We start from the raw sequence: 25,716 nt of genomic DNA, 5'->3' as shown, positions 1-25,716 counted from the left end.
GTGCACCATGACGAAGAACAAACCGGTGCAAGGTGAAGGTTGCAACGTCACGAGCACCAGCCGAAGGTCGCGCTGCCGTTTCGACGTACTTTGTCAGATGGTTGGCAGCCACAGTCACCTATCGACTATCAGCAACAGAACACGGTAGTGGGCCGTATAGGTCACCCAACACGGTCAAATGGGCGTGCAGGACATGGCAAAGAATGCAGTTGGCCGGGTGAATGACGAAATGTCTTGCGCTGCTGACACAGGGAACATGCGCGATTGTTTTGCGTACAAACGTGTACATACCCCGCCAGTGGTAACGTTGGCAGATCCGCTCATACGTCTTTAGCGCACCAGCGTGTGCGTTGTTGCGGTTCGGAATGAAAATATTCGCAGATATCAGACCGCATATGTCTTGGTATGACTGGCAACCATTTACGACCCGCCACTAGATAGTTGCGACGGTATAACAGGCCATCCCGTATGGTGAAATGCGTTGCTTGGCGAGAAAAAACGCGCAAGTAACCGGAAGTTGATGCGTCAGAAAGCATATTTTAGAGCGAGGTAATCCAAGGGTCCTTCCGATGTTCGGATGGCATGTCTGTGATGCTGACGGCAGAGAGCGGAAGGTCAAGGGCTGATATTTTCGTATCATCAGATTTCACGGGTGATCGTGAAAGCGCATCTGCGTCAAAGTGCTTTCGCCCCAATCGGTAGATGGCGCGTATGTCGAATTCCTGGAGGCGCAGTGCCCAACGTCCGAGGTGACCAGAAGGGTCTTTCAGTGAAGCCAACCAACAGAGTGCGTGATTGTCAGTTACCACAACAAACGTTTGGCCGTACATATAGGGGCGAAACTTGTTTAACGCCCACAAAATCACGAGGCACTCTTTCTGTAACAGAATAGTTGGCTTCTCCCTTAGTGAGGGCGCGGCTTACATAGGCGACCACATACTCTATAAAACCTGGTTTGCGTTGCGCGAGTACTGCACCAAGGCCGACGCCAATTGCATCCGTGTGTACTTCGGTCGGCGCAGTAGGGTCGTAACGGCGCAGTATGGGTGGTGAGGTAAGGAGTTGGCGCAGTGTTGCGAAGGATTCGTCACAGGCTGCTGTCCGATTCGAAAGATCTGCAGGGCCAGCAAGGAGTTTGGTGAGCGGAGCGATGATGGAAGCAGAGTTCCGGACAAACCGACGAAAATAGGAGCACAGGCCCACAAAGCTCCGTAGTTCTTAAACTGTAGTCGGCTCAAGAAATTCGGCAACAGCACGAAGCTTCTTAGGGTCGGGAAGGATGCCGGCTTTCGAGACGACATGACCAAGTATGGTGCGTTGTTTAGCCCCGAAGTGACATTTCTTCAGGTTAACCTGGCGTTTGTAAGGCAGTGTAGTATCTTACGCAGACGTGTGAGGTGCGAAGTTAAATCGGGTGAAAAGACCACAACGTCATCAAGATAGCACAAGCGTATGCCCCATTTGAGACTACGTAAAATGCTGTCCATCAGTCGCCCGAGTGTGGTGGGCGCATTCCAGAGCCCGAGTGGGATTACGGTAAATTCATAGAGGCCATCCATGTGAAGAACGCCGTTTTTGGACGATCAGACTCAGCCATTGGGACCTGCCAATAACCTGAGCGAAGGTCAAGCGAGAAAAAGAATGCTGCACCTTGGAGAGAATTGAGGGCGTCGTCAATGCGGGGAAGAAGGTAAACATCTTTCCTCGTAGTTTTGTTTAGGCACCTGTAGTCTACGCAGAACGAGATCGAACCATCCTTTTTTTATAAGTACAACTGGGGAAGACCAAGGACTACAAGAAGGCTTGATTACTCCCTGCTCTAGCATGTCGTCTACTTGTTCTGCAATTACGCGACGCTCCGTCGAGGACACGCGAGAGGGGCGGTGACGCAATTGTGTGCACAGCGGTGTTCGTTCTTCCTAGCACCGCTTGGAAGAAGTCAAACGAACGCCTGAATTTATGCAACAGGGTAACAAGCTGCTCTCGTTGAGCCGGGGTGAGATGGTTGTCAATAGAACGGTGAAATGCATCAGAAGACACGCAGTCCGAGGCAAGGTGAGTAACCAATGCGTTCACCTTCATATTCGGCTTGATGTAGAAGAAATCGGCAGGCATGATAGTACCTTCATCGATAAGCTGAATGTGGCCGAGCGTCTCGTTGCAGCGCAAACTGAGAAGGCACGAGTTGGGATTGGAAATAAATATTTCGGTAGTGTCTTGACAAAGCGCCAGAACGGCGAATGGCAGCGATGTGTGGTGGCGGCTACTGAAATTGTCAGATGGCGTGAATAGGACGGCAGCGTCAGAAAGTGAAGCAAAGCAGGCAGGAACAAACAGGGCGCTGAAATGAGGAAGGTTTATGTCCGTCGCGACGACAAGGTTAGCCGCACTAGATGCAGCCGCATCAACAGAAGGCGCATCACGAAACGGTAACAGCTCCACTTCGGCCCCAGAGCAGTCCACGGCGGCATGATGGCGTGATAAGAAATGCCATCCTAGGATGTCATCGTGGGAACATGAAGCCAACACGTGAAATTCAATGGTGTACAACACGTCTAGAATAACCACTTTTGTTGTACATGTCGTGACGGGCTCAATTTGTTGGGCGCTTGCACTGCTAAGAGAAACCACGGGGAAAAGCATCGTCACTTCACGAAGAGAGAGGCAGAGTGTTGGACTAATCACAGATATCGCGGCACCGGTATCGATGAGTGCAAGTGTTCGTACACCTTAGATGATTACATCGATAAGATTGGCGGGCGACAGGCGAGAAATTTAACGATTAAACGGTGACGCAGCTCGTACCTCCCGAGCTGCGGCAGTTAGTTTTCCGTCTCAATAGAGGAGGGTCGTCTACGCATAGGTGCTACAGAACGACGACTTGTTGAAGAGAAAGGCGAGCAGGAAGTAGAACGTCGAGAAGCGGAGGTTCGGGTGCCGGAAGCAGCTGGCGCATCGCGTTCGTGAACTTCAGGTGGCATGGAGGCCGAAACGAGTAGTACGGGTATCTTAGTGCGTTAACTGCGAAGCGCCGATGACATAGACGTGCAACGTGATCTGCAATGCCGCAAAAGTAACACATTGGCCGGTTGTCAGCAGTGGGCCAAGAATATCGGGCGTGCTGCTGTGCAGCTGGAAACGGCGTGGTGGACGGTCGCACAGGTTGTGGCGTATACAATGGCCGACGAAGCGTAAGCATTGCCGCGACGGCCACATAAGCCAGTGGCGCAGCAACAGGTGTTAGTGGAGAGGCAGACGCAGGTAGGGCAACGCCTCGGAGACCTGCTCCTGAATAGCCTGTCTGGTTGTCGGCGTTAGGCGGTTCTTTGGTGGTTCGGTGGTCGACAGGTACGAGAGACACGAAAGCTGTCGTGCGACCTCTTCGCGTACACATTCTTTTATCTGCTCCAGCAGGGTGCTGTCACCACCGATGACCAGGGCAGCGAGAGAGTCGCCTGCTGTCGTCGACCTCCGAACTGATGCACGTTGATTGCGAATCTTTTCCAAGCCCTGGCACAAGGTCACAAGTTCGGATACGGTACTGGGGCCCTCTGCCAGCAACCTTTGAAAGGCATCATCGTCTATGCATTTCAAGATATGCCTGATCTTGTCTTGTTCTATCATCTCAGGGTTAAAGCACCGGCATAAATCTATAACATCTTCAATATAGTTTGTGGAGGTTTCGCCCCGCCTTTGTGCACGTTCGTGTATGCGGTCGTCGGCACGCAGCTTGCGCACTGCGGGACGATCGTACACAGCTGCAGGGGTGGTCTTGAAAACGGCCCAAGTGGCTAATTCACTACGATGGTTTGTGAACCACAGGCTGGCGACGTCTTTGAGATAAAATGGGACATACTCTAGTTTCGAGGGGTCGTCCCACTTGTTGGCGGCGCTCACCTTTTCAAACAGCTGCAACCGCTCTTCCACATCTTGGTTCTCGGTGCCACTGTTGAAGGGGGGATCTCGTTGGCTCAGGGTGGTAGGCACGATGAGCAGTTGAGATTGGGCCGTGCTTTGCTGGGTGGCGCCTTGATCAGTCGTCTGATCAGGCATTGCTGATGCAGTGGGCAGCTTCCAGCTTCGAAGTTCCAGATTTGCGTACCCACCACACCCAGGGAGTTTAATAGCGACGCCAAGTAGTAGGCAGACAGCCGGTATGGACACAAATATTCGCGCAGTCCAGCGTCTACAGCTCGTGCACACGCTCACGCTTCGCACTCAGAGAAGGTCCCGCTGGTCATTGCCTTGCGATTTCCCCATTACACTAGCATCTACCGCAGCACTCACTTTTATTTGTCTTACTTGCTTTGCCGTGTACCTAATGTAGACCGTTTAAACTCTACGCGAGACCTTTCGCCGGCGACCTTTTCTAGCGGATTTAACATGTTTTCGACTCCCGCTGCCACCTACTTCTTGGTCTAATTCTTGCTAAAAAAAATCAAACGTGCTCTACAGATCTACAACTCAACAGCGATCTACAAAAAAGGTGAAGTCCGTCGAGATTTTTGGCAATGCACTTTTTTTATTCAGGTGTATGTGTAATAAGCTAATTTCTCGTTCGTATAATAATGCTGCTACTACAAATGCAGAAGAGAATAACGCAAGCCTTCTGCATATATGCATAAATTGACTTATTTTGTCTCCTTCGCTGCTTACCAAGCCACTTCTTCTTCCTCATTGCTTCGCTTCACCCTCTCTCCACGTGCTTTCGAACCATGACTATGGCTCTCCCGACTGGCCTTTCCTTTTTTGTTGCTTAGTGCCCATGCTGGTTTTTCCTTCGTTATTGTCTGTGTCATGTCGAGGCGTACACTTACACAGAAAAAAACATCCGTACCCTTGGCCATAATAATATGCCCTGCCAATGAGCAGCAGACACAGGTTGCTTAAATTTATTTTCTAGACCTTCCCGTAACATAACGTACTACAATTCTTCAGCAGACCTTACGCCCGAATGTATATTGTATTATCTGATGAATTGAATAAACTCTGCGCATGAATGGCAATCTAACGAAAAACAATTCTCTTTTAGCAGCCCCAGGAGGACATGCAAACTCCGTAGGAACAATAAGATCCGCCACCCCAGGGTCACCAGACACTGTATCATCAAGTGCAGGTGCGGTTCTTTCACCAGTTTTATCAAATAGTGGTGAGCATTAGCTCATATATTTCGTAGACGACTTTTTTTAACGAAAAAATCATTTCTTGACTACGTTGGTGGAAACAGGCACCAAGCCGGCAAGATGCCAGCTTTAGAAGGAGTCCAGAAAATCACTTACCCTTTCCCGAGACAACTGATAGCGACGCCAACACCTTCCGCAGAAGAAACTTGCAGCCATGAGCGTGTTTCTTGGCTAGGTTCGCGAAAGCACGCACTGCATTCAGAGTGCAATTTACTATGCACTACAACTTCCTATAGCCGCAGCACGCCGTGCAGCAACCCTCAGTGTAAACACAGCCAGAGTAAACGTTTTCTTATTTTGACGCCATATATATAGGCTCAGCAACCTTCTCAAAAATTTACTGTGTGCATTTTCATAATGAAGCCTACTTCAACTGAATGAATTTGTTCCAACTAGTATATGATATTCGACAGCATGCTCTACTGATCATTGTAACATGATTCAGTTAATTTTCTAATGAGAATAATTATAATAAGGTTAATCTACCTGAACAAAAGAACTAGTTTTCGTCTCATACAGAAATAGTCCTAAGGCTGGTGCCAGTGGCTTCATATAAAAAAATCTCTTTTAATAAATGTACTCAATGGAAGCGACAATAACGACGTGTCAACGCAGTGGTGAAGAGTTAGAAGCAAATGAAAAAGCAATTTTCATAGCACCCGATACAAAAATCGTGGTCTAAGCGTCTTCCGAAATTCTTAAGCTTTACGTTGGTGCTTTCATCATGAAATCAGAAACTTCAAGCTTATTGCATGACGACGGGGGCTCCAGTTTTTCCGCCTGATCTGCAACACCGTTTTAAAAGATTTCCAATCATAGGGAACAAATATCTTTATGTCCTCTCTATCGTAGGAAAAAGACAAAAAAACAATAGTATTGTATAACACAGAAATATAAATTTGTACAAAAAATGCGCAGTCATTACTCCCTAATACTGCAGCTATATATATATATATATATATATATATATATATATATATGTGTGTGTGTGTGTGTGTGTGTGTGTGTGTGTGTGTGTGTGTGTGTGTGTGTGTGTGTGTGTGTGTGTGTGTGTGTGTGTGTGTGTGTGTGTGTGTGTGTGTGTGTGTGTGTGTGTGTGTGTGTGTGTGTGTGTGTGTGTGTGTGTGTGTGTGTGTGTGTGTGTGTGTGTGTGTGTGTGTGTGTGTGTGTGTGTGTGTGTGTGTGTGTGTGTGTGTGTGTGTGTGTGTGTGTGTGTGTGTGTGTGTGTGTGTGTGTGTGTGTGTGTGTGTGTGCGTGTGTGTGTGTGTGTGTGTGTGTGTGAAAAGAAGCTGGTGCACGTACGAGAAAGCAAGCAGTTTAGCAGTTCCTTTATAGATTTACGTTTCGGCCGTGGTACGGCCTTCGTCAGAGAATAAGAAGTGAACAAGGCATATGCCGCTTTTAAGGGCCACTGATATCTGAAAAAAACGTCAGGAGTTCAAAATCAAACATCGGTGACAATTCATTTTGATCTATCACCTCGTGTAGCAAGATAACTGCTACAGCTTAAAAAACGTATGACTAGGAAGCCATCGCATCAGTGAAACATATAAACCAGTAAAAGGATGATGAGGCCGTGAGGGAGAAGCGAGAGAATAAGGCTACTTGCGTGGCAAAACAGATATCAATCACATCTACTTCCGCACGGTACACATAAAAGTACTGAAAGATCACCATAAGATTTTTTTACAAGTCACCATGGTTGCTATACAAAATATATAACGTGCGACTTTAATGCAATATGCGGTGGTAAAAAAAAAGTGGGGTTCATAAGGAAAAAAAAGAGTGTGTGTGACGGGAGGGGGGAGGATAGTGTATGAATATAATAAACTTCGTCACCCACAAAGAAAGGTGACACGTCCGATGCTTTGATTTATGCCAGCGTGAAGACTGTTGAGTTTATTGATGAGGTAGGATTCGCGAACTTCTCGGTCATGATGAGTTTTAAATGCAGACTGTAGTATTGTAGCCTTGAGGTTTGCAAAGGGGTGACCTGGCATCTGGACATGTTTTATTAGTGGAAGATGAGGTAGGTTAGAAGCGTGGGTTCTATGGTTGTTAAAGCGTATTCTGAATGACGTTTCGGTGTGACCGATGTATTGCTGGTGGCATGTGGAACACTCAAGCATGTACACAACATTGGCGCTGTCGCAAGTGAAGTCTCCGTTGAATCTTATGGTAAAGCTTGAAGCGCTGATAAATACGGAGTACGAAGTTGTCATGTGTTGGCATACCTTACAACGGGGTTAATTGCAAGGGTGACAGCCAACAACTTTTTCACAACCTAAGTTTCAATAAGTACCAGTAAAGCGTATGCTCATGAAGGGAAGGTTCTTGAGATGTTTGGTGTCTGGTATCTCACAATTGTGATCACACGTGAAGGGATGTGTTCGCCCCATTGTGTCTAAAATTAACAGGAACATATTTTTTAAAACACGTTCTCAATTCTTTCTCCTCTTTATAAAAAAATATTCTTGCGCAAAAGCGAAAGTATGGGCGTAGGCAGTAGTGAGTACTCAATCGGTTCAGCAGCTAAAAAGTTTTGTCTCACAATAACCAGCCTCTTCTCAACAGTCTCAACAGTTGCAAGTGTAAACCAAGGAGGAACTGGCCCAAGTTCATCAGCGACATCGAGAACACCGGTTGATCGGCAACCTGGTTTGGCTACTCATGGTGGTGCGTCCAGTACTGGTAAGCAATGTATTATGTATTCACTGAAAAAAAAAACACTGTAAGGCTTGTATATTCTTTGTTATACAAGTGAAACTCGATTTAACTAAGTGAACAGCACACTGAAATAATGGTGCTCAATTGTCCAATACGTTAAATTGACAAAAGGCTATCTTGGTCCTTGCACATCTATTATAGTGTATATATATAACGTAGCTGCACCTGAACGCTGTCTCGATATTTATTTACTTATAACGCATGACTGCGCGCCTGAAATGTCAGAGCAGTACGCATGAGATATAAATAACAATATGGCTATGTTCTAACAGAAGCAGAACAAATGCATTGCTTGTGCAAGCAGGGAGGCCAGAAAGTAGCGAGGAGACGACCTCTGCCACCTGTAATATAAACCAATAAAGAACAAAAAGGTATACATCATTTTACCTGTAGGAGCATTTATAAAGCCCCAAACCAGTAGCCCTTAGCGCCGTTTTGAACGCAAATGTGCTACAGACTATAAAGTCAATTCTTCCTTCAATACACGTTGTGTGCAATCTCGTGAAAAAAAAGCCATGGGTTCATCATTTATGCAGCTTGAAGTTTTCACGCGATTGCGCTACAGAACGTGAACGTAGCAAAGATAGTTCGGGTCGAAACTACAAAGAAACTATTTCAGTTTTTTCTCATTCTAAAGAGACGGTGTCCAAGGAACGAATTCAGGACGCCATAAGCGCCTTGGGCATGCGTATATCATCTGCAAAATAATAACAACTAACACAGCTTGGAAGGACTCTACATGAATTCCGAAGTTTGCCTACGCGATCAAACAGGGGCTCACGACGACTTCTTCCCTTCCCTCACGTCCCCACGCAGTAGTTATTACAGCAAGTTATCATGACGCAATAGCCAATTTTTTTCTTTTTTCTGTGTTTTCCTACCACACGCCGGCTTGTCGCGAGTCCTCAGTTCCGGCGCACGCGTTGAATTTTCGTCTGGAGACACTAAGGTCACGTTCCTTGTTCGAACAGCATTTTTACGTGTACCATGCGAAAGTTTGCCCCGGTTTGTCTGTGCTGACATGGTTAACCTTTGCACACGCCAGGTGGTGAAGTTGCACCCAGTGGCTTGATATTTTGGGAGCTCTGTAGAACTGAAACAGAGGCAGGGCGATATAAGGAGGAACTTGGAAGTAATTATTTTTTACAGAAAGAATGTGACATGTTATGACTACTTGGCGCCCCAAACGCATAGCTGCAAAAAAAGAAAAAACGTGGATATTTGTCCGAATGAGGGACACAAACTGTCGGCATACCTATGTAGCGGCATACCTATGTAGATCGTTTGAAACGACGTGGATTAAGATAAGTATTTGTTTGCAAGAACCTATGTTTGTACATCTGAGTTGGGTTGGCATGTGAATTTGAATGGGGGTAAACTCTATGTTAGAGACAAGTTTGCGATCTTTTTGTAGGCAGGATGAATGAGCCTATTCTCAGTCAAGTCAGGTGCAAGATGCCCAAAAGTATCTTGATAGGTTAGTTCATGAACAGACCCATCTGTCCACTCATTCAGGGTTTGGGAAGCCCTAAGTTTTACCCTCGGGAGCGGGGAACCTACAAATGAAGTGTTGTGTCATTTATTTGCCTTCAAGGCTTGCTATAAATATTGTTTTTTTTAATGATTTCACTGCTGATCTCAAACGGCAATAAATAGCGTCTTGCGTGTTATTGAGCAAGAGTCGTGCAATTGCCCTGTTTGGCAAATTATAGGTTTTTGACCCAGACCAAGGCATCATGATTGATTTGTCGTTTAGAGCTGACGGTAACAATTATGAGGGCTTGCCATCCTCTAGGAGGCGGTGTCCACAAAGCTGAGCTGTTGCTGATTACTGCATATTTGTTCAAGGAGGGCAGCAGCTCTCGCTTTCTGTTTATCACAGTTGCGATTGAGGTGCATGTTTTGTAAGGATATATATTCCATGATATTGCTTTCACAAACATGACGGGGAGTATGAAAACACCTCCTGCGATCACATTGCAATGACCGAAATCTTGTAGCATACACCAAAGTGTTCCTGCAGTGCTCAAAAGAGCCATTTCTATGCATTCCCAAATTTCAACGATCTCCTTTAGGATGATTTGAATTCGGAGCTGAAGCAAACACTCTGTGTGAGCAAATATCGGCATTCCAAGAACTCGTTTCCTGATATTGTTAAGCACTGTGTTCATTCATTTCGTCTCTATCTGTTCTCTTCCAGTGGTGCATAGCTGCTACGTATGCGAAGTGATAGAAGAGAAAAGCTTGAATAAAACAAAGGAGTTTGTCTTAGAGTACACAACGTCGATTGCAAACCTTTTGAACGAGATGAACAGCGTTATCTGCTTTTACAACGAGCTTGGCTCGTTGTGAAATCATAGAGTAAAACTACCATATAGTATCGTTGAGCCAATATATCGCCCCGGATATGATAGTGAATAAACCGACTCTGGGTATGTAGCCTTTACTCCCAGTGGACAGCTTAATATTGGCATCTCCAATACGCAAATGTCACCACTCACCATCAGTCGTGCGCATGTTTTACTATAGCTAAAAATTTGGTCCAAAGTGACACCGAGTTTTTCAACGTGCTCAACAGTCATCACAAAGTCATCGTCAACTAATAAACTTTTGTTCAAAGCTTTCTATTGCCTCTGACTCACATGTTAATCAAAATTCGCAGGTAGTACAACTTTATAGTGTGGAATTCATCAGCATTGTGTTTTTGTGCTGGTTTTGAGGTATAATAATATTTCGCTTGGCTATATCAGGTGGCTCAGTTCCCAACACAAAAGAAATCATTCTAGAGCACTTACTACTAAATGACTAAATTTCGCCATTAGAACCAGGCCTTATAGGTGGCTGATATAATAGAAAGTTTTCGCTAACCGATGGTCCCCGAGCATTAACTACTTTTTAAAAACATATTTAAATAAAAAAGTAAAACCGACTGATCAGAAAAAAAACTAGAAATGTGCAACTCAAAACGTCATTTTCAGGGACATATGCGTTTCGCTGGCTTATTTGCCTTTCCACTGGCGATTATACAAGAGAAGTTTTCAGAAGCTAAAAATCTTTATCATTTGCTAACTTGATTGTTGCCAATTGTACTGTGATTACAAAAAAGTGACACCACCAAAAACTTGTTTTAGAGCCAATGGGAAAATAGTAAGTTGGACGAAACTGCAAAACATTGAATTTGAATTACCAGAGGTTCTGATCTCTTTAACATTGCACTCAGCTTGAAGACAAAACGTGTCTATGATTATCAAAAGTGTCATATATATACACGCAGTATTGCCTTCAAAAAGCATGCCCCTGCATGGTGGCCTAATGCTTATAGTGCTCAGCTGCTGAACAACCGGTCGCGGTATCGAACTCCGGGTGTGGCGGCTGCATTTTTCGACGGAAGCTGAAATGCTCGACACCCGTGTGCTTAGATTTTGGGGCACGTTAATGGGCCCCAGGTGGTAGAAATTTCGGAACCCTTTTTGGTAACGTCTGTCATAAGGATGTTGTGCTTTAGGGAGGTCCAATCCCAGCAACTACATTATAAAAAAAGCCCACCCACTAGAAGCGTTTAGTGCTTAGTTATCAATCAAACTATTTTGGCTCTTGCGTTGTAACCATTCTGAAGCTGTCTACTTTATTTGAACAGCCGTGTACATCCAAGACTTGTTAGTTATAAGGAATATAGTTGAAAAAAATGAATATTTTGCTGATTCGTGTAGAGAAGGTTTTTTTTTTTTTTACTTCATATGGATGCGGGCTGATGCACGCACATTAGCAGTTCTGAAAAATTGTCTTTGTATACGTTATTTTTCTAATATTATTTAGTCAAAACATATTGTCTTCTGTCTTCCTGTCTTCATTCCTATTTTTATCCCTGTTTTCCATCCGCATGCTTTCTGACGACATGCACATTAAGCACCCGCTTTTATTTTTTGCTAAGCAGCAAATGTATGCGAATGAGAGCGTTGACGCAGTCAGCATGAACAATGTAAAATACAAGGTTCATAATTGCTCTACATTAGCAATGCATACAACGCACGTGCAAACCTTGGAGTAATACATCCTTTATCTCGTCTGAAAGCCATTCAGTGTCAACTGATGTTTGTACGACATAGCTCGTTGAAAGGCTTGTACAAGGCTACTTATATAAGGGCTTTTATTTTACTACAAGGTTCTACAATCATCTCGACGGTCAATCCACAAGCATCAGGTTCTACGTCAAACACCTCGGCAATAGGGCATGGCCAGCCGAGTGGAGGACTTCCTTCTGGGCCATTGGCCACAGGTAAGCAAAATCAGCGCGCTTTTTGTTTGCATTTCTATTCCTGTCGTATCAAAGTAGTGTTTTTCAACTTACGTTTTTTGAGAACGTTACTTCGTGAAAAATTCCAATTCACGATTATACATTATGTGCACAACCAAAACGTCTCCCTTGATACGCTGCGCAATGCTGTAGGCGGTCCCTCTAACTACTTAGAGGTTTAACTAAGTGTTTCGAATATTGCATGTTTTGTTGCTCACAATTTTTGCCACAAAAAAGTAGAAATATTTGCGGTACATGACTACTATGTACACACATTGCCTTGAAATGAATGCTTACAGATCTTTTTTTTTTTTTACTTTGGCACAAATAACATATGACCTGAAGTTACTGGTGACAGCAATGCTACTTCATCAGCTCTTCCAGTCAGTCATTCTGGGCCTGTAAGTGGAAAGCCGGCTACACCAAAGCCATTACCTATAAATAAAAATATGAAGAAGACACTACCCAAGACTAAAAAAAGAGGTAGGTGCAATTTGTCTTTCCTGACTCAGTTGTAGTTTTGAATTCAAGAGCAACAACTTTCAAAGATACGTAAATATATCACTAAAAAGTACTGAGAAGAATACTAACGTAAGGCAAAAGTGTATATATATATATATATATATATATATATATATATATATATATATATATATATATATATATATCAGGGAAACAAGTGTATACTTAAAGGCTCGTTTTACCGTGTTCTTGTCAAATTATTAGTGTGATCTAACAGACAGTAATGCCAACGAATATATAGGGGAAGCTATCAGACCGAATTGTAATTTAAATATAAAGAAAGAAAAGTGGGTGAAGAGGTAACTTGTCGTGGGCAGGAACCAAACTTGCGACTTTCAAATAACGCGTTTGATGTTCTAGCACTGCGCTACCACGGCGGCTATTCCCAAAGCCACTTTATTGGGTATACATGCGAATTTGAACGTGGGAGTGTCAGTCAGCGCCACCAAGCCTGTTTGGCATCACATAGCATGTGGACTTATCACGAGTTGGCAGCTGACCAACACTTCTTCATATATATATATATATATATATATATATATATATATATATATATATATATATATATATATATATATATATATATATATATATATATATATATATATATATATATATATATATATATATACATATATATGATGCCACAGGCATGGAACGAGGTTTAGCCACGCCAATGCGAGTATGTGCCATGGTGAGAAAGAAGAAGAGGACGGTTGGTGTGTGCTCGTGCTCTAACGTTCGGTTCGGCTCGACGTCCAGTGCTGCTCCTGTGAACAGACGTTGTGGTCGTTCTGTGATCACGTGACATTTTCTGGTGGAGGTGCTGGGTAGTGTTGTATGCACTGCAATCAGCAGCAAGGTCCCGACACTAGCCGCGACTTGGAAGAACCAGCTGACCTACGGCGTAGCAGGCGACAACTAGGCCTACCTCTTGAACTCGGACCATTTCTTCAACTCGGCAGTACTATGGCTAGTGCGGGAACGCAAACCCAAGAAACATCAACGCTGCCTCCTCCATGGTTCTTCAACGTCCCGCGTACTCCGAAGCCGTTCCACGGTGACCCTTATGAGGACGTCGACGACTGGCTTGACGACTACAACCGTTGCGGCAGCGTCAACGAGTGGAACGAGCAGCGAAAGCTTCGGTACGTCTACTTTTATCTCGAGGACTCTGCGCGCACTTGGTTCGAAAACCATGAAGCCACTATGATAACCTGGCCAGAGTTTTGCAACCAGTTGCGAAATACTTTCCGAAGCTCTGACCGAAAGGAGCAAGCGGAACGGCTCCTCAATTCCCGAAACCAGCGTCCGAACGAGAGTGTTGCCATGTTCGTTGAGGACATGACGCGGCTGTTCAGGCGAGCCGACTCTTCAATGACGGAAGAAAAGAAGGTGCGCCTCCTAATGCGGGGAGTGAAGGAGCAGCTGTTCGCGGGACTAGTGCGGAACCCTCCCGGCACTGTAGAGGATTTCCTTCGCGAAGCCACGACAATGGAGAGAATGCTAAGGCAGCGTTCGTACCAGTATGAACGTCCTGGCAGTCTTTCGTCAGTGTCGTCGGTCCTACAAACACCTTACGTCACGACTGTAAAAGACCTGACGGAGCTCGTGCGCAGTATTGTGCGCGAGGAGCTTCAAAAGCTGCACGTGGTGTCTTCTCCGCCCCATGTTGCTGCTTTAACGGATGTCGTTCGCGAAGAGGTCCGGCAGCTGGTGCACCCCATGACGACTCTGCGTGCAGCCGAAGTCCAACCCATGATGGCCCCGCGCCCAGCCGAAGCTCCGCTATTAACGTACGCGGAAGCACTGCGTACTCCTGCACCGGCTGTTGGCTATCCGTCCCGTCCGTCCACCCTGCAGACGGCACCGTCGTTCTACTCGGGACCACCGCAGTACGGCAACCCACCCCTTACACGGAAATCCAGTGTATGGCGTGCTCCCGACAACCGGCCTCTATGTTATCACTGTGGTGAACCAGGTCACATCTATTGTGAGTGCGCCTACAGGCACATGGGTCTTCCCGGCTTTCGTCCGGATGCTCGTCGACCCAGAGATGGTGAGCGGCCCCGTGCTATCGCCGAATACTTGGCAAGCCAACGATCCTCAACCCTTCCGCGTCGCCAATCCCGCTCACCATCTCCACGGCGTTCCACGTCACCTGGCCAACAATCAACCTTTGCGGACGTCCTCGCAGGAAGATCACCTAGATCCACAAGCCCGCGCCGGGGAAACTAAGAACAGCGACCTCTGGGGGTGAGGCCGCTGTTGATCGACCGTTACAAGACCCTCCCCCGATTTGCCTGCCGACATCCGACGACATTCTTTCACCGACGTGCGCCATCGACGACAAACAGGTCTCTGCTCGTATCTCTGTTCTTGTCGACAACCACCCGCTGACCGCTCTGGTAGATACGGGTGCCGATTATTCTGTTATAAGCGCTGACCTCGCTGCACAGCTAAGAAAGGTAACGACACCTTGGGGACAAGGAACCAACCTCCGGACTGCGGGAGGTCACCTATTGACACCGCTAGGAATGTGCACTGCCCGCCTCCGAATTCGTGAGTCGACGTACATTGTTTCCTTCGTTGTATTGCGCGAATGCTCCCAAAACCTGATTCTCGGAATGGATTTTCTCCGCGAGCATGGAGCCATTATTAACCTTCGCGACCTGCTCATAACGTTATCTAACGACCATACAGCCCTACGAAAGGATGCAGTTGCGCCGACCACAACACTTCGAATTGCTGACGACACCATCGCACTGCCGCCGCGAGCCAGTATGTTCGTAACGGTGGAGAGCGACTGTGACAACAAGAGTAGTGGCATCGCGGAAACTAACCTCTCGATGCTCTTGGCTCGGCAGATTTGTGTCGCGCGTGCTGTCGTCAAACTGAAACATAGGAGGACTCAGCTTCTGATCACGAATTTCGGCGGCCAGTACCAACACTTAGCAAAGCGAACAGCAATCGCGAACTTTGAAGCCATCGATGACGCAGAATGTTCCACTATCGCTCCGATTGCCACTGCTGCCGAAGGTAACACTGATATAGCCAGCACGGTTGACGTGAATTGCCAGCTATCCTGTGCGCAGCAACAGCAGATACGCATGATTTTACGTACGTATAGTGATTGCTTTGCGTCCACCTCCAAAATCAAGCAGACCCCAACCGTGAAGCACCGCATTATAACGGACCCTACCGAACGGCCTGTACGACAGCACGCCTACCGCGTGTCGCAGAAAGAACAAGAGGCAATACGTTTTCAAGTGAAACAGATGCTCGACGACGACGTCATCCAACCCTCGAACAGTCCATGGGCGTCACCCGTCGTACTTGTTAAAAAGAAAGACGGCACTCTTCGATTTTGCGTCGATTACCGGAAGCTCAACAAAGTGACGAAGAGAGACGTCTACCCTCTCCCACGCATAGATGACTCACTGGATCGACTTCGACATGCCCGATATTTTTCCTCAATGGATTTACGCAGCGGCTACTGGCAGATCGAGGTCGATGAACGCGACAGGGAAAAAACAGCATTCATAACTCCCGATGGCCTCTATGAATTCAAAGTGTTACCATTCGGATTGTGCTCTGCACCGGCAACGTTCCAAAGGATGATGGACACCGTCCTGTCCGGTCTGAAGTGGGAATCCTGCCTCGTGTATTTAGACGACGTCGTTGTTTTTTCCAAAACATTTGAGCAACATTTACAACGACTTCAGTCCGTCTTCGTCGCTATTCGATCTGCAGGCCTATCTCTAAAACCGGAGAAGTGTCATTTCGGCTACGAAGAACTAAAGTTCCTCGGCCACCTTATCAGTCACGATGGCATTAGACCAGACCCAGAAAAGACCATGGCTGTTGCTGCATTTCCTCCACCTTCGAACAAACGGGATTTGCGCCGGTTTTTGGGTCTCTGCGCCTACTACAGGCGCTTTGTCCAGAGCTTTGCCAACATCGCTGAACCCCTTACCCGTTTAACGAAGGAGGATACTCCTTTCGTGTGGGGTCCAGAGCAGAGAGCCGCTTTTTCCCAGCTTCAGCAGTGCCTTCAGAGTGAACCCTTACTAGGGCACTTTGATGAAGATGCCATCACCGAACTTCACACTAACGCAAGCAACATCGGTCTTGGTGCAGTACTCGTCCAGTGGCAAGACGGCGCTGAACGTCCCATCGCTTATGCTAGCCGCATTTTGTCATCTGCGGAAACTAACTACTCGACCACGGAGAAGGAATGTCTTGCTGTTATTTGGGCGATAACAAAGTTCCGACCGTATCTGTATGGCCGTCCATTCAGAGTAGTTACGGACCATCATGCCCTCTGTTGGCTGGCCAATCTCAAGGACCCTTCAGGGCGCCTCGCGAGATGGAGCTTACGCCTTCAAGAATTTGAGGTTACAGTCGTCTACAAGTCGGGCCGCAAGCACACTGATGCTGATTGCCTTTCGCGCGCACCCCTCGCGACGACATCAAGGAACGATGATACCGATGGCCATTTTCTTTGTGCAGTCATTGAATCTGACTTGGCCCAACAACAGTGGAATGATTCAGAGATCCAACAACTTATCAAATACCTTCAAGGTCGCAGCTCGAATCCACCATCGGCATTTACACGGCATATATATATATATATATATATATATATATATATATATATATATATATATATATATATATATATATATATATATATATATATATATATATATATATATATATGGTTGTTAAGAAACCACACAAAAGACACACCTGTGTGCTTCTAGTGGCGGTTCGTTTACTGTAACATAGGGGATCTTAAAATGCGCGCATACATTACTTATAATAGTTATTACAGACATTCAAACAACTAACATTTAAACCATTAGAAATATGCCATTGAGTCAACTGCGAGAACTTAAGTTTTGCGAATAGTACATAGCCAATTTCCTAATTCTAAAATGTGGCCGCTCTTAGTAATTGTGAAACGGTAAAATCTGGTTAATTTAGCTGGCGGAACAAGAAGCCACGCAATAAATAGCACATCTGCCATTCACTCCAAAAAGGCTGCTTTTATAGTAATTGCGCAAGTTTTGCATCCTTAATTCATACGGCAGCTCTAGTGTCTACAATGGCAGATGCCTTAACACCGACCAGAACTACATTTATAAGTTTGAACGTTTCCACTGACTGCTTCAGCACTTCGTGAATGGCACAGTTCAACAGTTCAATGCTTTCTCACGAACTGCGAGGACCAGCTTTCCTGTTCTCGTGCGATCAGGCGAGGTGCAATCGCTGATATTAAGCGGTGTATTCTATAAGGTGAATGGCGCATCGATGGACAAGGGCGTGACGTCGGTGTAATAGGCATAAGTGGGTCGTAATGCACGTAGCTAGACTGGCTGGCTACGAGTGATTTGAGCCGAGATAGCCACATGCAATTGCAGTAAAGTGTGACGTGACTGGCGTAACCACGTACACTGAACCTCGTTGGTAAGAAGAGTGCCATCAGTTCGCTAACGTTGTTTCTACCTATGTCGGTATAGGCAATGGATGGGGCCTCTGCTGACATGACTACATGATGAGCGGCGATTGGGGACTAGGAATTGTGTTGGACTATTCAGGGGGCGAACCGACTTTGAAGGCCTGTAATTTTTCGAAGGCGAAAGCTTCAGCGTAACAAAGTGTGGCAGCTGCAGAGATAACTTGGTGTAGCCTGGCTACAACTTAAGCGTAAGTGAGTGGTGCAGGCGCCAGAAATTGCTGATAATATTGAGGTATGAGTGCGGCGATTTCCCGTTTAGACGCCTGAAAGAATGAAGAAAAAATGAGGTCAATGGACGTTTTATATGACGCACGTGTGCGAAGGACAGCAGAAAGAACTAGAGGGTAATTTTTTGCACATAAATGACTTGGTTTCGGTGAGCCATGCAGACTGGAAAGAAATGGCTCAGAAACTAGAGAAATATGCGTCGCGTGATGTTGAGATAAGGGTAATCACCAGTGGCCAGCGCTGGACGTGGTACTTTTTTCACATTGGGACGACCTCTGTGATGGTGCGAGGGCTTTTGGCGAGCAGGATCGCAGACGCCTTGCCACTGAAGCTTTTCATAATATTCGTCACCTTATGCGACTCGGAAATGACCACAGTGGCTTTCTTACACGAGTCGGGGATGTCTCTTATGTAACCTGTGAAATATTTCCCGGCACGCAATGCTGGTTCGCGTAAGTAAATGTCTGCCTGCAGCTTGCTAGTGGCCGAGTGACCGAACACGTCAAGATAGGTGGTTTCAAAATTGAACCAAGTCACAAAATAAAATGAGTGGTTTTTGTACTGTGTGCTTAACTCACCCACAAAGTAGAAGACGAGGTTGATTTGTTTTTCTGATTTGTCCCGTTTATTAGGCACGTTCAGGTGTCCGTACACAAGGGTCACTGGAAGAAGGTGTCAATGTGCATGGGACTCCGGCAGTGATGTTTTGTATACGACACTGAAGAATTACCATTCAGAGACAGGAGAATTCCCTGTTTGGGGGATTTTTCCCTGAAAACAATGATGAAGTTTCTGCCATATTTCCCTGCACAACAGTACTAGTTTCCGCCCCCATACACGCACACATACTATAATTGCCGTGTCTTACGTATTTGCGACTTTCGAAATCACGACCAGCCCCGCCAATGGCGCAGAATATTGTTGGTATTATTCACATAATGTTGAAACACTGCACATTGGGGGCTTGAAGTCTAACACCAACAGTGAACTGGAAATCACTCCGCGTAATTATCAAAAACAAATCTTAAAAGTTATGCTTGTATAGCATATACGCTTGACCCAATTACAACACTGTGACCCCTAATTATCCGTCGTCGTAGAATAATTTCACCCTTCCTGAAGTTTTCTGCATTATCATGAAGATTTTTTTTCCTTTCGCTCAAACTATACAGGTTACAATTCTCCTAAAAATCGAAAATTTTCCTGCACGAAGACTCACAAGATGGGAGGAGTTGTAATCTGGATGGAGTCTTGAGGTCCTGTACACGTTAGTATACGAGATCGCAGCTTCATAGGCATCGAAGCAGTTATTCAGAGTGTACATTACTTTTCACGAATAGTAAAGACATTTAGAAAACGATGGCATGCAAGTCAGCCCGCAGCTTAGCCTCCGGCCTACTTCTCGCTTCCCGAGGGAGAGCAGCGTTAGAGACGTGGTAGAGGCACACCTACTAGATGTCACTGGAAAGGGTACTTAACACAGCTTTTACTTCTTTTCGTTATATACGCACTCATTTTTTGGTACGATCGATACTGGTTGTATAGAATGAAAAATACAGTTTGCTAATCTACATGTCACCACTAAAAAAGTGACTGCAGTTTCCCGAGTGGAAACACTGGCTATCATGCGGAGCATATGTTGTACTGCGAAAAAGGTGGTTTGTAATTTGCGACATGCGTGTGTGTTAAGAGCGAACACGAGTGAACACGCACGCACGCAGCCTGTGCAAGACGATGTTTCTTGATGAGACGCTTTGGGCATTTTGAGCAAGATGGCTATATGGTCCGTAAAGTGAAGGGTGGGTGGGTCTGGTTGCAGCGGTCGAAGGTCGAAATCTGCAAAGACGCGGTCGATCCACGTCCCGCGAACCGTGGTTGGATGATGTTTGCCGTCGTGTGTTGCTCGTTTCAGTGAGTGCCGCGACTCCATGTAGTCGACCACCCGATCGTCCTTGACGACGTCGACGTTGAAGTCGCTAAATATCACGAAGGGTACTCGTTGCGGTCGTTTCGCTCGCGCTCGCGGGCGGCATTGAGATCGGCCTCGCATAGTCGACGCTTGCACGCGGCTTCACCGTCCGGATTCTCTTGCCGATGCTTACACCTCGCAGCGGCTTCGCGTTCTCAAAGCTACGAATCTTCCGCTCGACGTTAACGTATCGCAGCTGATTTGCGTTTTGGATCCTCCGCTCTAAGCTGACGTCTCGCATCTTCTTCACGTTCTCGGAGCTGGGGATCTTCTGCTCGATGCCAACGTTTGCGTTCCGCATCGCGAGCTCTTCTCAGCGCGGCCTTGTCCACGGACGAAGTGTCTGCGGAATAGCTTGCGGTTCCGCGAACACATTGGCTGACGCTATTGGAAGGAACGTCAGTAAGTGTGTTTGCAGATTCGTTAACATACATTTTCACCAGCGACATTGGACGTTGAGCGACCGCACAAACCAACCGACGAAAGGTGGCGCGCCCCGACACTCGGTTATTTATAGCGAGCGCCAGCCCCGGCCTGCGCATGCACGCGTTAGCATACAGCTGGCGCACGTAAAACTAAACGTCACACGGCGCGCGGAGGGGAGAAGCAAGCGCAGCGCGCGCTGTGTTGACGGGAAGAAGGGATGCACAGATGGCTGGCAGAGGAGAAGGGGAGGCTGCGGACGACGACGGCGCATGACTAGCCCCTAGTATAACATGCTCCGCATGTAAAATAGTTCCCTCAACTGACGCCAAAAGAGCCCGGCGGTCGGCAGTCACTCCAGTTGTTACAAGAGGTTACAACTTTTACGCAAATAAAAGGTTGTACGTTTGAGCATACAGGTTATTCCTATAAAATAAGTAGAATGTTAGCATGATTTAGAGAGTGATATTTAGAAAAGCATGTATCTGTTGAAGACTGTGTGCATTTTATTATCGCGTGCTTGCGTTTTAGTGAGTTCAGGTACAATCAAAGGAAGTTCTTTTGAGGCTACATTACGTGAAAGTTTAGGAAGAGACTGACAATGAGGTTCAATGCATTTTAATACATTTAGTGGTCTTCGACATTTTGTAACAAACGTATGACACAAATATGTGGTTTACAAAAGATGCGCCTGCTCGCAATACTGAATTTGGGGACGAAATCGTTTGGGATTCATAAGACACCCTTTGATATACCGGCGACTGAAAACGCTCTCAAGCAAAATGCACTGTATTGCATTACTAGTGACTGTCCCTTCACATGGAGTGTTTCACGCCTTATCTGCAGAACCATTGAATGATCACCAATTATTAAGACAACTACCCAAGAAAAGAAATGGTGAGTTATGTTGTATTTCATTTTTTGCTCACACGTGTATTCACCTTTGCTGGGGACAGTTACGTGAAGATAGTTATAATATAGACTAAAATATATGTATCTGCTCTACCACGATAAGCTTGGCATTGATTCAAGTGCGTATATAGAAAAAGTTGTGCGACGACCCACGCGGGCGGATCACTCAAAAAAATTACAGGAATTTTCTTGCAGAACGAACTTGTACATGGGCTCTTTTTTCCCACGAACTGTACGCGAGTGGAATCGCCTCCCTGGTGGGATTGTGGAGGCGGCGACAGTGGCGTAATTCTCATCGGAGCTAAAAAACCTATAGCATGTCTTCCTGCCATATTTGTACTCTTTGTTTTGTGACGTTGCGTTGTTAGTACACAAGTGATGTTAGTACGCACTTATATAGGTATTATGCTATGCGCAATTGCATGTCATGCACTGTATATTTTTCTTTTTACCGCGTTGAAACCTGTGTGTCCGCGACATTCTCTGTGCGTAATATATTGTGAAAATGTTCAGCGTGCTATACCTATATTTATATGTTACCCACTCCTGCCTTTGGCTTCACTTTGAAGCCAGCAGAAATCCTGTAAATAAATAAATAAATTATGAATAAAATACGTGCAGATTTTCAGCATCTGTATCTATTTGCAGTGGGCTAGACTAAATGATTGATTCAACAAAGTGATTCGGTTCCATAAAGGGGGGGGAAGGAAGGTTGTTATAGAAAGGCTTGTGGTATTTCATTTTTTTTTTTTGTGCAGAAGGTGTGTAAACAAGTGCTTGAATACTTAGAGGTCAAGATCTCACAGGGACAAAATTGGGAAGGAAACATTACCGTAAGCGTCTATTCTGGCCTTTCCGGTTGTGTTTCGCACAGCGCACAAACCTCGTTCGGAAAACCTAATCACATAATGAAATAGCACCGTTTTCTAAAAAAACATTTAAAAGACAGTATTTCATCTGAATTTCGCTTTTTTGTGCACATTAACCCTTTGTGTGCTGTACAATGCAGCATGAACTTTGCTCCTACGGTTCCCCGATTTGTGGCTACCAATGGAGGCCTATGGCAAGCCATCAGCGTTTTTGCCACCACCAACGAAATTTCACCGCTTTAGATGCACACGTCGCTCACTTGAGCCATAGAACACACACACACACAAAAAAAAAATCAACTAGCCGAACAAGCAAAAAATGCGTAGGTGTGATTGGAGTGCAAGCTGTGTTGAAAGGAATGACTTGGGACTATCGCAAAAGCCTTCGTTAATTCCCTCAAACTGCCACCAACTGACACAAGACCATATCCTTGTTCATTAGTAGGGCGTTGCAAAATGATTTTTTTAATGGGAATTGAATACGCGGGAGACAAGAACTATCTTTGAATAGTAAATATAGCATAGTGAGAGATAATGAGTTTGACCAATGCTCCTTTGTTGTATCGAATATTTCGGACGGGTTCTTTGAACGCGGCCAGCATGTTTGTTTTTTTTTTTTGTTTTATGGCGTCAAACTGCGATTCGGTCATCTTCGCCACAACTAAGTCGATTCAGACAATTCACGGAGTACACCAAGCACGAACCAACGTTAATAGGTGCAGCAAAAGGAGTGAATAGAGCGTCTGCAAACAACCAGAATGACCACAGGCCTTCAGAAAGGAATGGTCGCTAACGACAGTCTTACTACACCAACCAATCAGGGGCTTCAGGGGATGCGGCACACTTGCTTCGTTTTTGCTCTCATTCTGCACATGTGAACTGCGTGAGTGCTATCAGTACGTCAACAGCGTCTGGGGTCTGAACTTCGACAAACAGAAGTTTCTTTTTAATCGCATGTCTACAGAACTACGCAGTCGCCATTCATTATTCTGCACCCTATGTGATGCTATGCAATTTGTTTTTCACTGTGAACTTGGACCACGCCCGTGCTTTTAGAACTGTGTAGATTGTATCATAGCGTCCTTAGTTTTGTCAGAGGGGGAACATTTCGCGGTTTACGACTTATGACAAATGTGCGTCAATGTCACTGAATTCAAACATTGTGCAAGCTATTGAAGATGAAAGGACGCAACCTCAGTCTGCACACTGGTGATAAATTACATTGCGACGTTGTCCCTGCCAAAACATAAGTTTTTCGAGAGAAAATATTTTCGGCACGTGTGGTTGGGGCCATTCGTTGTGGCATTACGTATTACGAGAATGTTACGCCTTGAAAAGCGGGTGTCTGCAGAAGCACCCATGATGTTAAGAAAGTTGCGGATGACGGGAAGTACTGCTGTTGAGCAAATTGCGGCTGTTACAGATAACAAGTACTAGATTTACGCATTGCTCAAGAAAATGAAGCAATTGTGTTAGAGACATTTGTTGAAGACATTGTTTCTTAGTACTTCAGAGAAATATAAATTCGGCCAATTTCGACACTTTTTTCTGGTCCATTGAAATACAAATTAACGAGCTTTTGCTGCAAGCAGATTGCGCATATCGTTTAAATATAGCAAAGTAAGAAAGTCTATTAATGGTAATGTGTTTACAGCATTCATATACGTATAAAACTCACCTGCATGATATCTGCACATGACGAGCAATACGTACAAGCTTAAAAAGAACATCGTAAGAGAGAAAAAGCATCTAAGAAATTTCGCGATAAGTGTTCGGGAGTCTTTAAAATTACCATTTTTAAATATAAAAATATTAATAAACAACATCGCTTACGGTTTGGTAATAATTAAAAGTAATTGTTGGAATATTATTTAGCAGAATTAAGCGTAATATTCTAAATCTTTGTGCAATTCTGCAGCACTAAATGATCATCTAGTTTTCATTATTCATCATTTTATTGCATATATTTAAAGAAGACGAATGTACGCGATCATAAAGGTGCAGAACTAGGCTTCGTACGAAAAAAAAAATAAAACAACTTCCGCATTCACAACCGTGAGTGTGCTCACGGGCGTCAGAGGGCGTACCAAAGGTGTGCGTACCTCATGTGTATTTTTATTATTAACTACATAAATACACAGAGAATTCGCTACTGCACAATTGCACATATAGGTAAGTTCTTTATATGCGCCGATTTTGATGGTCTTCCACAGTGCAAAACTCAATGCTATCAGGATCGCTCATAATGATATTGAACTTGAAATGTGTGATTTCACTTCCCTTTTCTTGCAGAACGAATTTTCTTAGTTTTCCAAGAGCAAGATATCCCTTTCCTCGTAGGACCACTTAACGTAAGATGCCTTACGTTACGATATCATAGTGATTCTTGAAACAGGCATAGCATGTGGCTGTACTAACTTCAGATCGTGAGGTACGACCATGCAGTGAACCCAAAGCCTGATATTCCGGGAAACAATTAGTTTTCCTGGTTATAAATTTATTTTGTTTCAACAGCGTGCAAAAGTGAACCAGGAAGATCATTTTTACACCACCTCAGATCTTCCCGATGACAATGCCTTGTGAAATTATCTGATACCTTAGGTGACTCGAATACTCAATATAAGAGTAGCATTTTGATTTTAAGAAGAAAAAAAACATGAAGAAACAACTCGAGTTTCTTTCTAAATGTGAAGTCAAAAGCGAATGATTTCAGAGCAGCGCTTTTCAATCTTTTCTGGGACACTACCCATATTTAGAATGACGTAACAAAGTAATAGACACTCATTTAATAGAACTAAGCGTAATAGATTTCTAGACATTATTATGCAGCATTCATTGTTTTGTGTAGTTTGATACTGTAGCTTGGAATGATGGACGTCTTCGTATCATAAATTAGATACAACAATAACAGACACACTGCGAGAAGGCAACTTAGCAGCATGTGACAGTACACTAGTATATTTTTGCTTGCCTCGAGCAGTCAGACAGGTTCATTTTATTATTTTTATGAGCGGTACAGCGCAACAACACTCAACTTTTCAATTAAAGTGATTAAATAGGTGATC

The 25,716-nt window shown here is 45.0% G+C and overlaps 2 protein-coding genes across 4 annotated transcripts in view; one reads left to right on the top strand and one right to left on the bottom strand.

The window, feature by feature from the left end:
* Positions 1–25,716, bottom strand: part of LOC142768998 (uncharacterized) — a 147,541-nt gene that overhangs the window by 64,018 nt on the left and 57,807 nt on the right. The window lies entirely within an intron of this gene.
* The window catches only part of LOC142768995 (uncharacterized), a 44,112-nt gene that overhangs the window by 17,807 nt on the left and 589 nt on the right, over positions 1–25,716 (top strand). The window contains exons 4-9 of one of the 2 annotated variants that reach the window (XM_075871713.1): positions 5,033–5,116; positions 7,758–7,874; positions 12,073–12,186; positions 12,580–12,687; positions 21,717–21,767; positions 24,944–25,002. In XM_075871713.1, the coding sequence (XP_075727828.1) occupies positions 5,033–5,116; positions 7,758–7,874; positions 12,073–12,186; positions 12,580–12,687; positions 21,717–21,767; positions 24,944–25,002 (533 nt within the window). Of the gene's footprint in view, positions 1–5,032; positions 5,117–7,757; positions 7,875–12,072; positions 12,187–12,549; positions 12,688–21,716; positions 21,768–24,943; positions 25,003–25,716 lie in introns of both variants that reach the window. The other variant, XM_075871712.1, reaches the window with a different exon arrangement.

The sequence above is a fragment of the Rhipicephalus microplus genome, chromosome 8 (genome assembly GCF_043290135.1).
Source record: "Rhipicephalus microplus isolate Deutch F79 chromosome 8, USDA_Rmic, whole genome shotgun sequence".
Lineage (NCBI taxonomy): Eukaryota > Metazoa > Arthropoda > Arachnida > Ixodida > Ixodidae > Rhipicephalus > Rhipicephalus microplus.
Note: the sequence above shows the minus strand (reverse complement) of the source record. Positions and strands in the feature narration are given on the sequence as shown.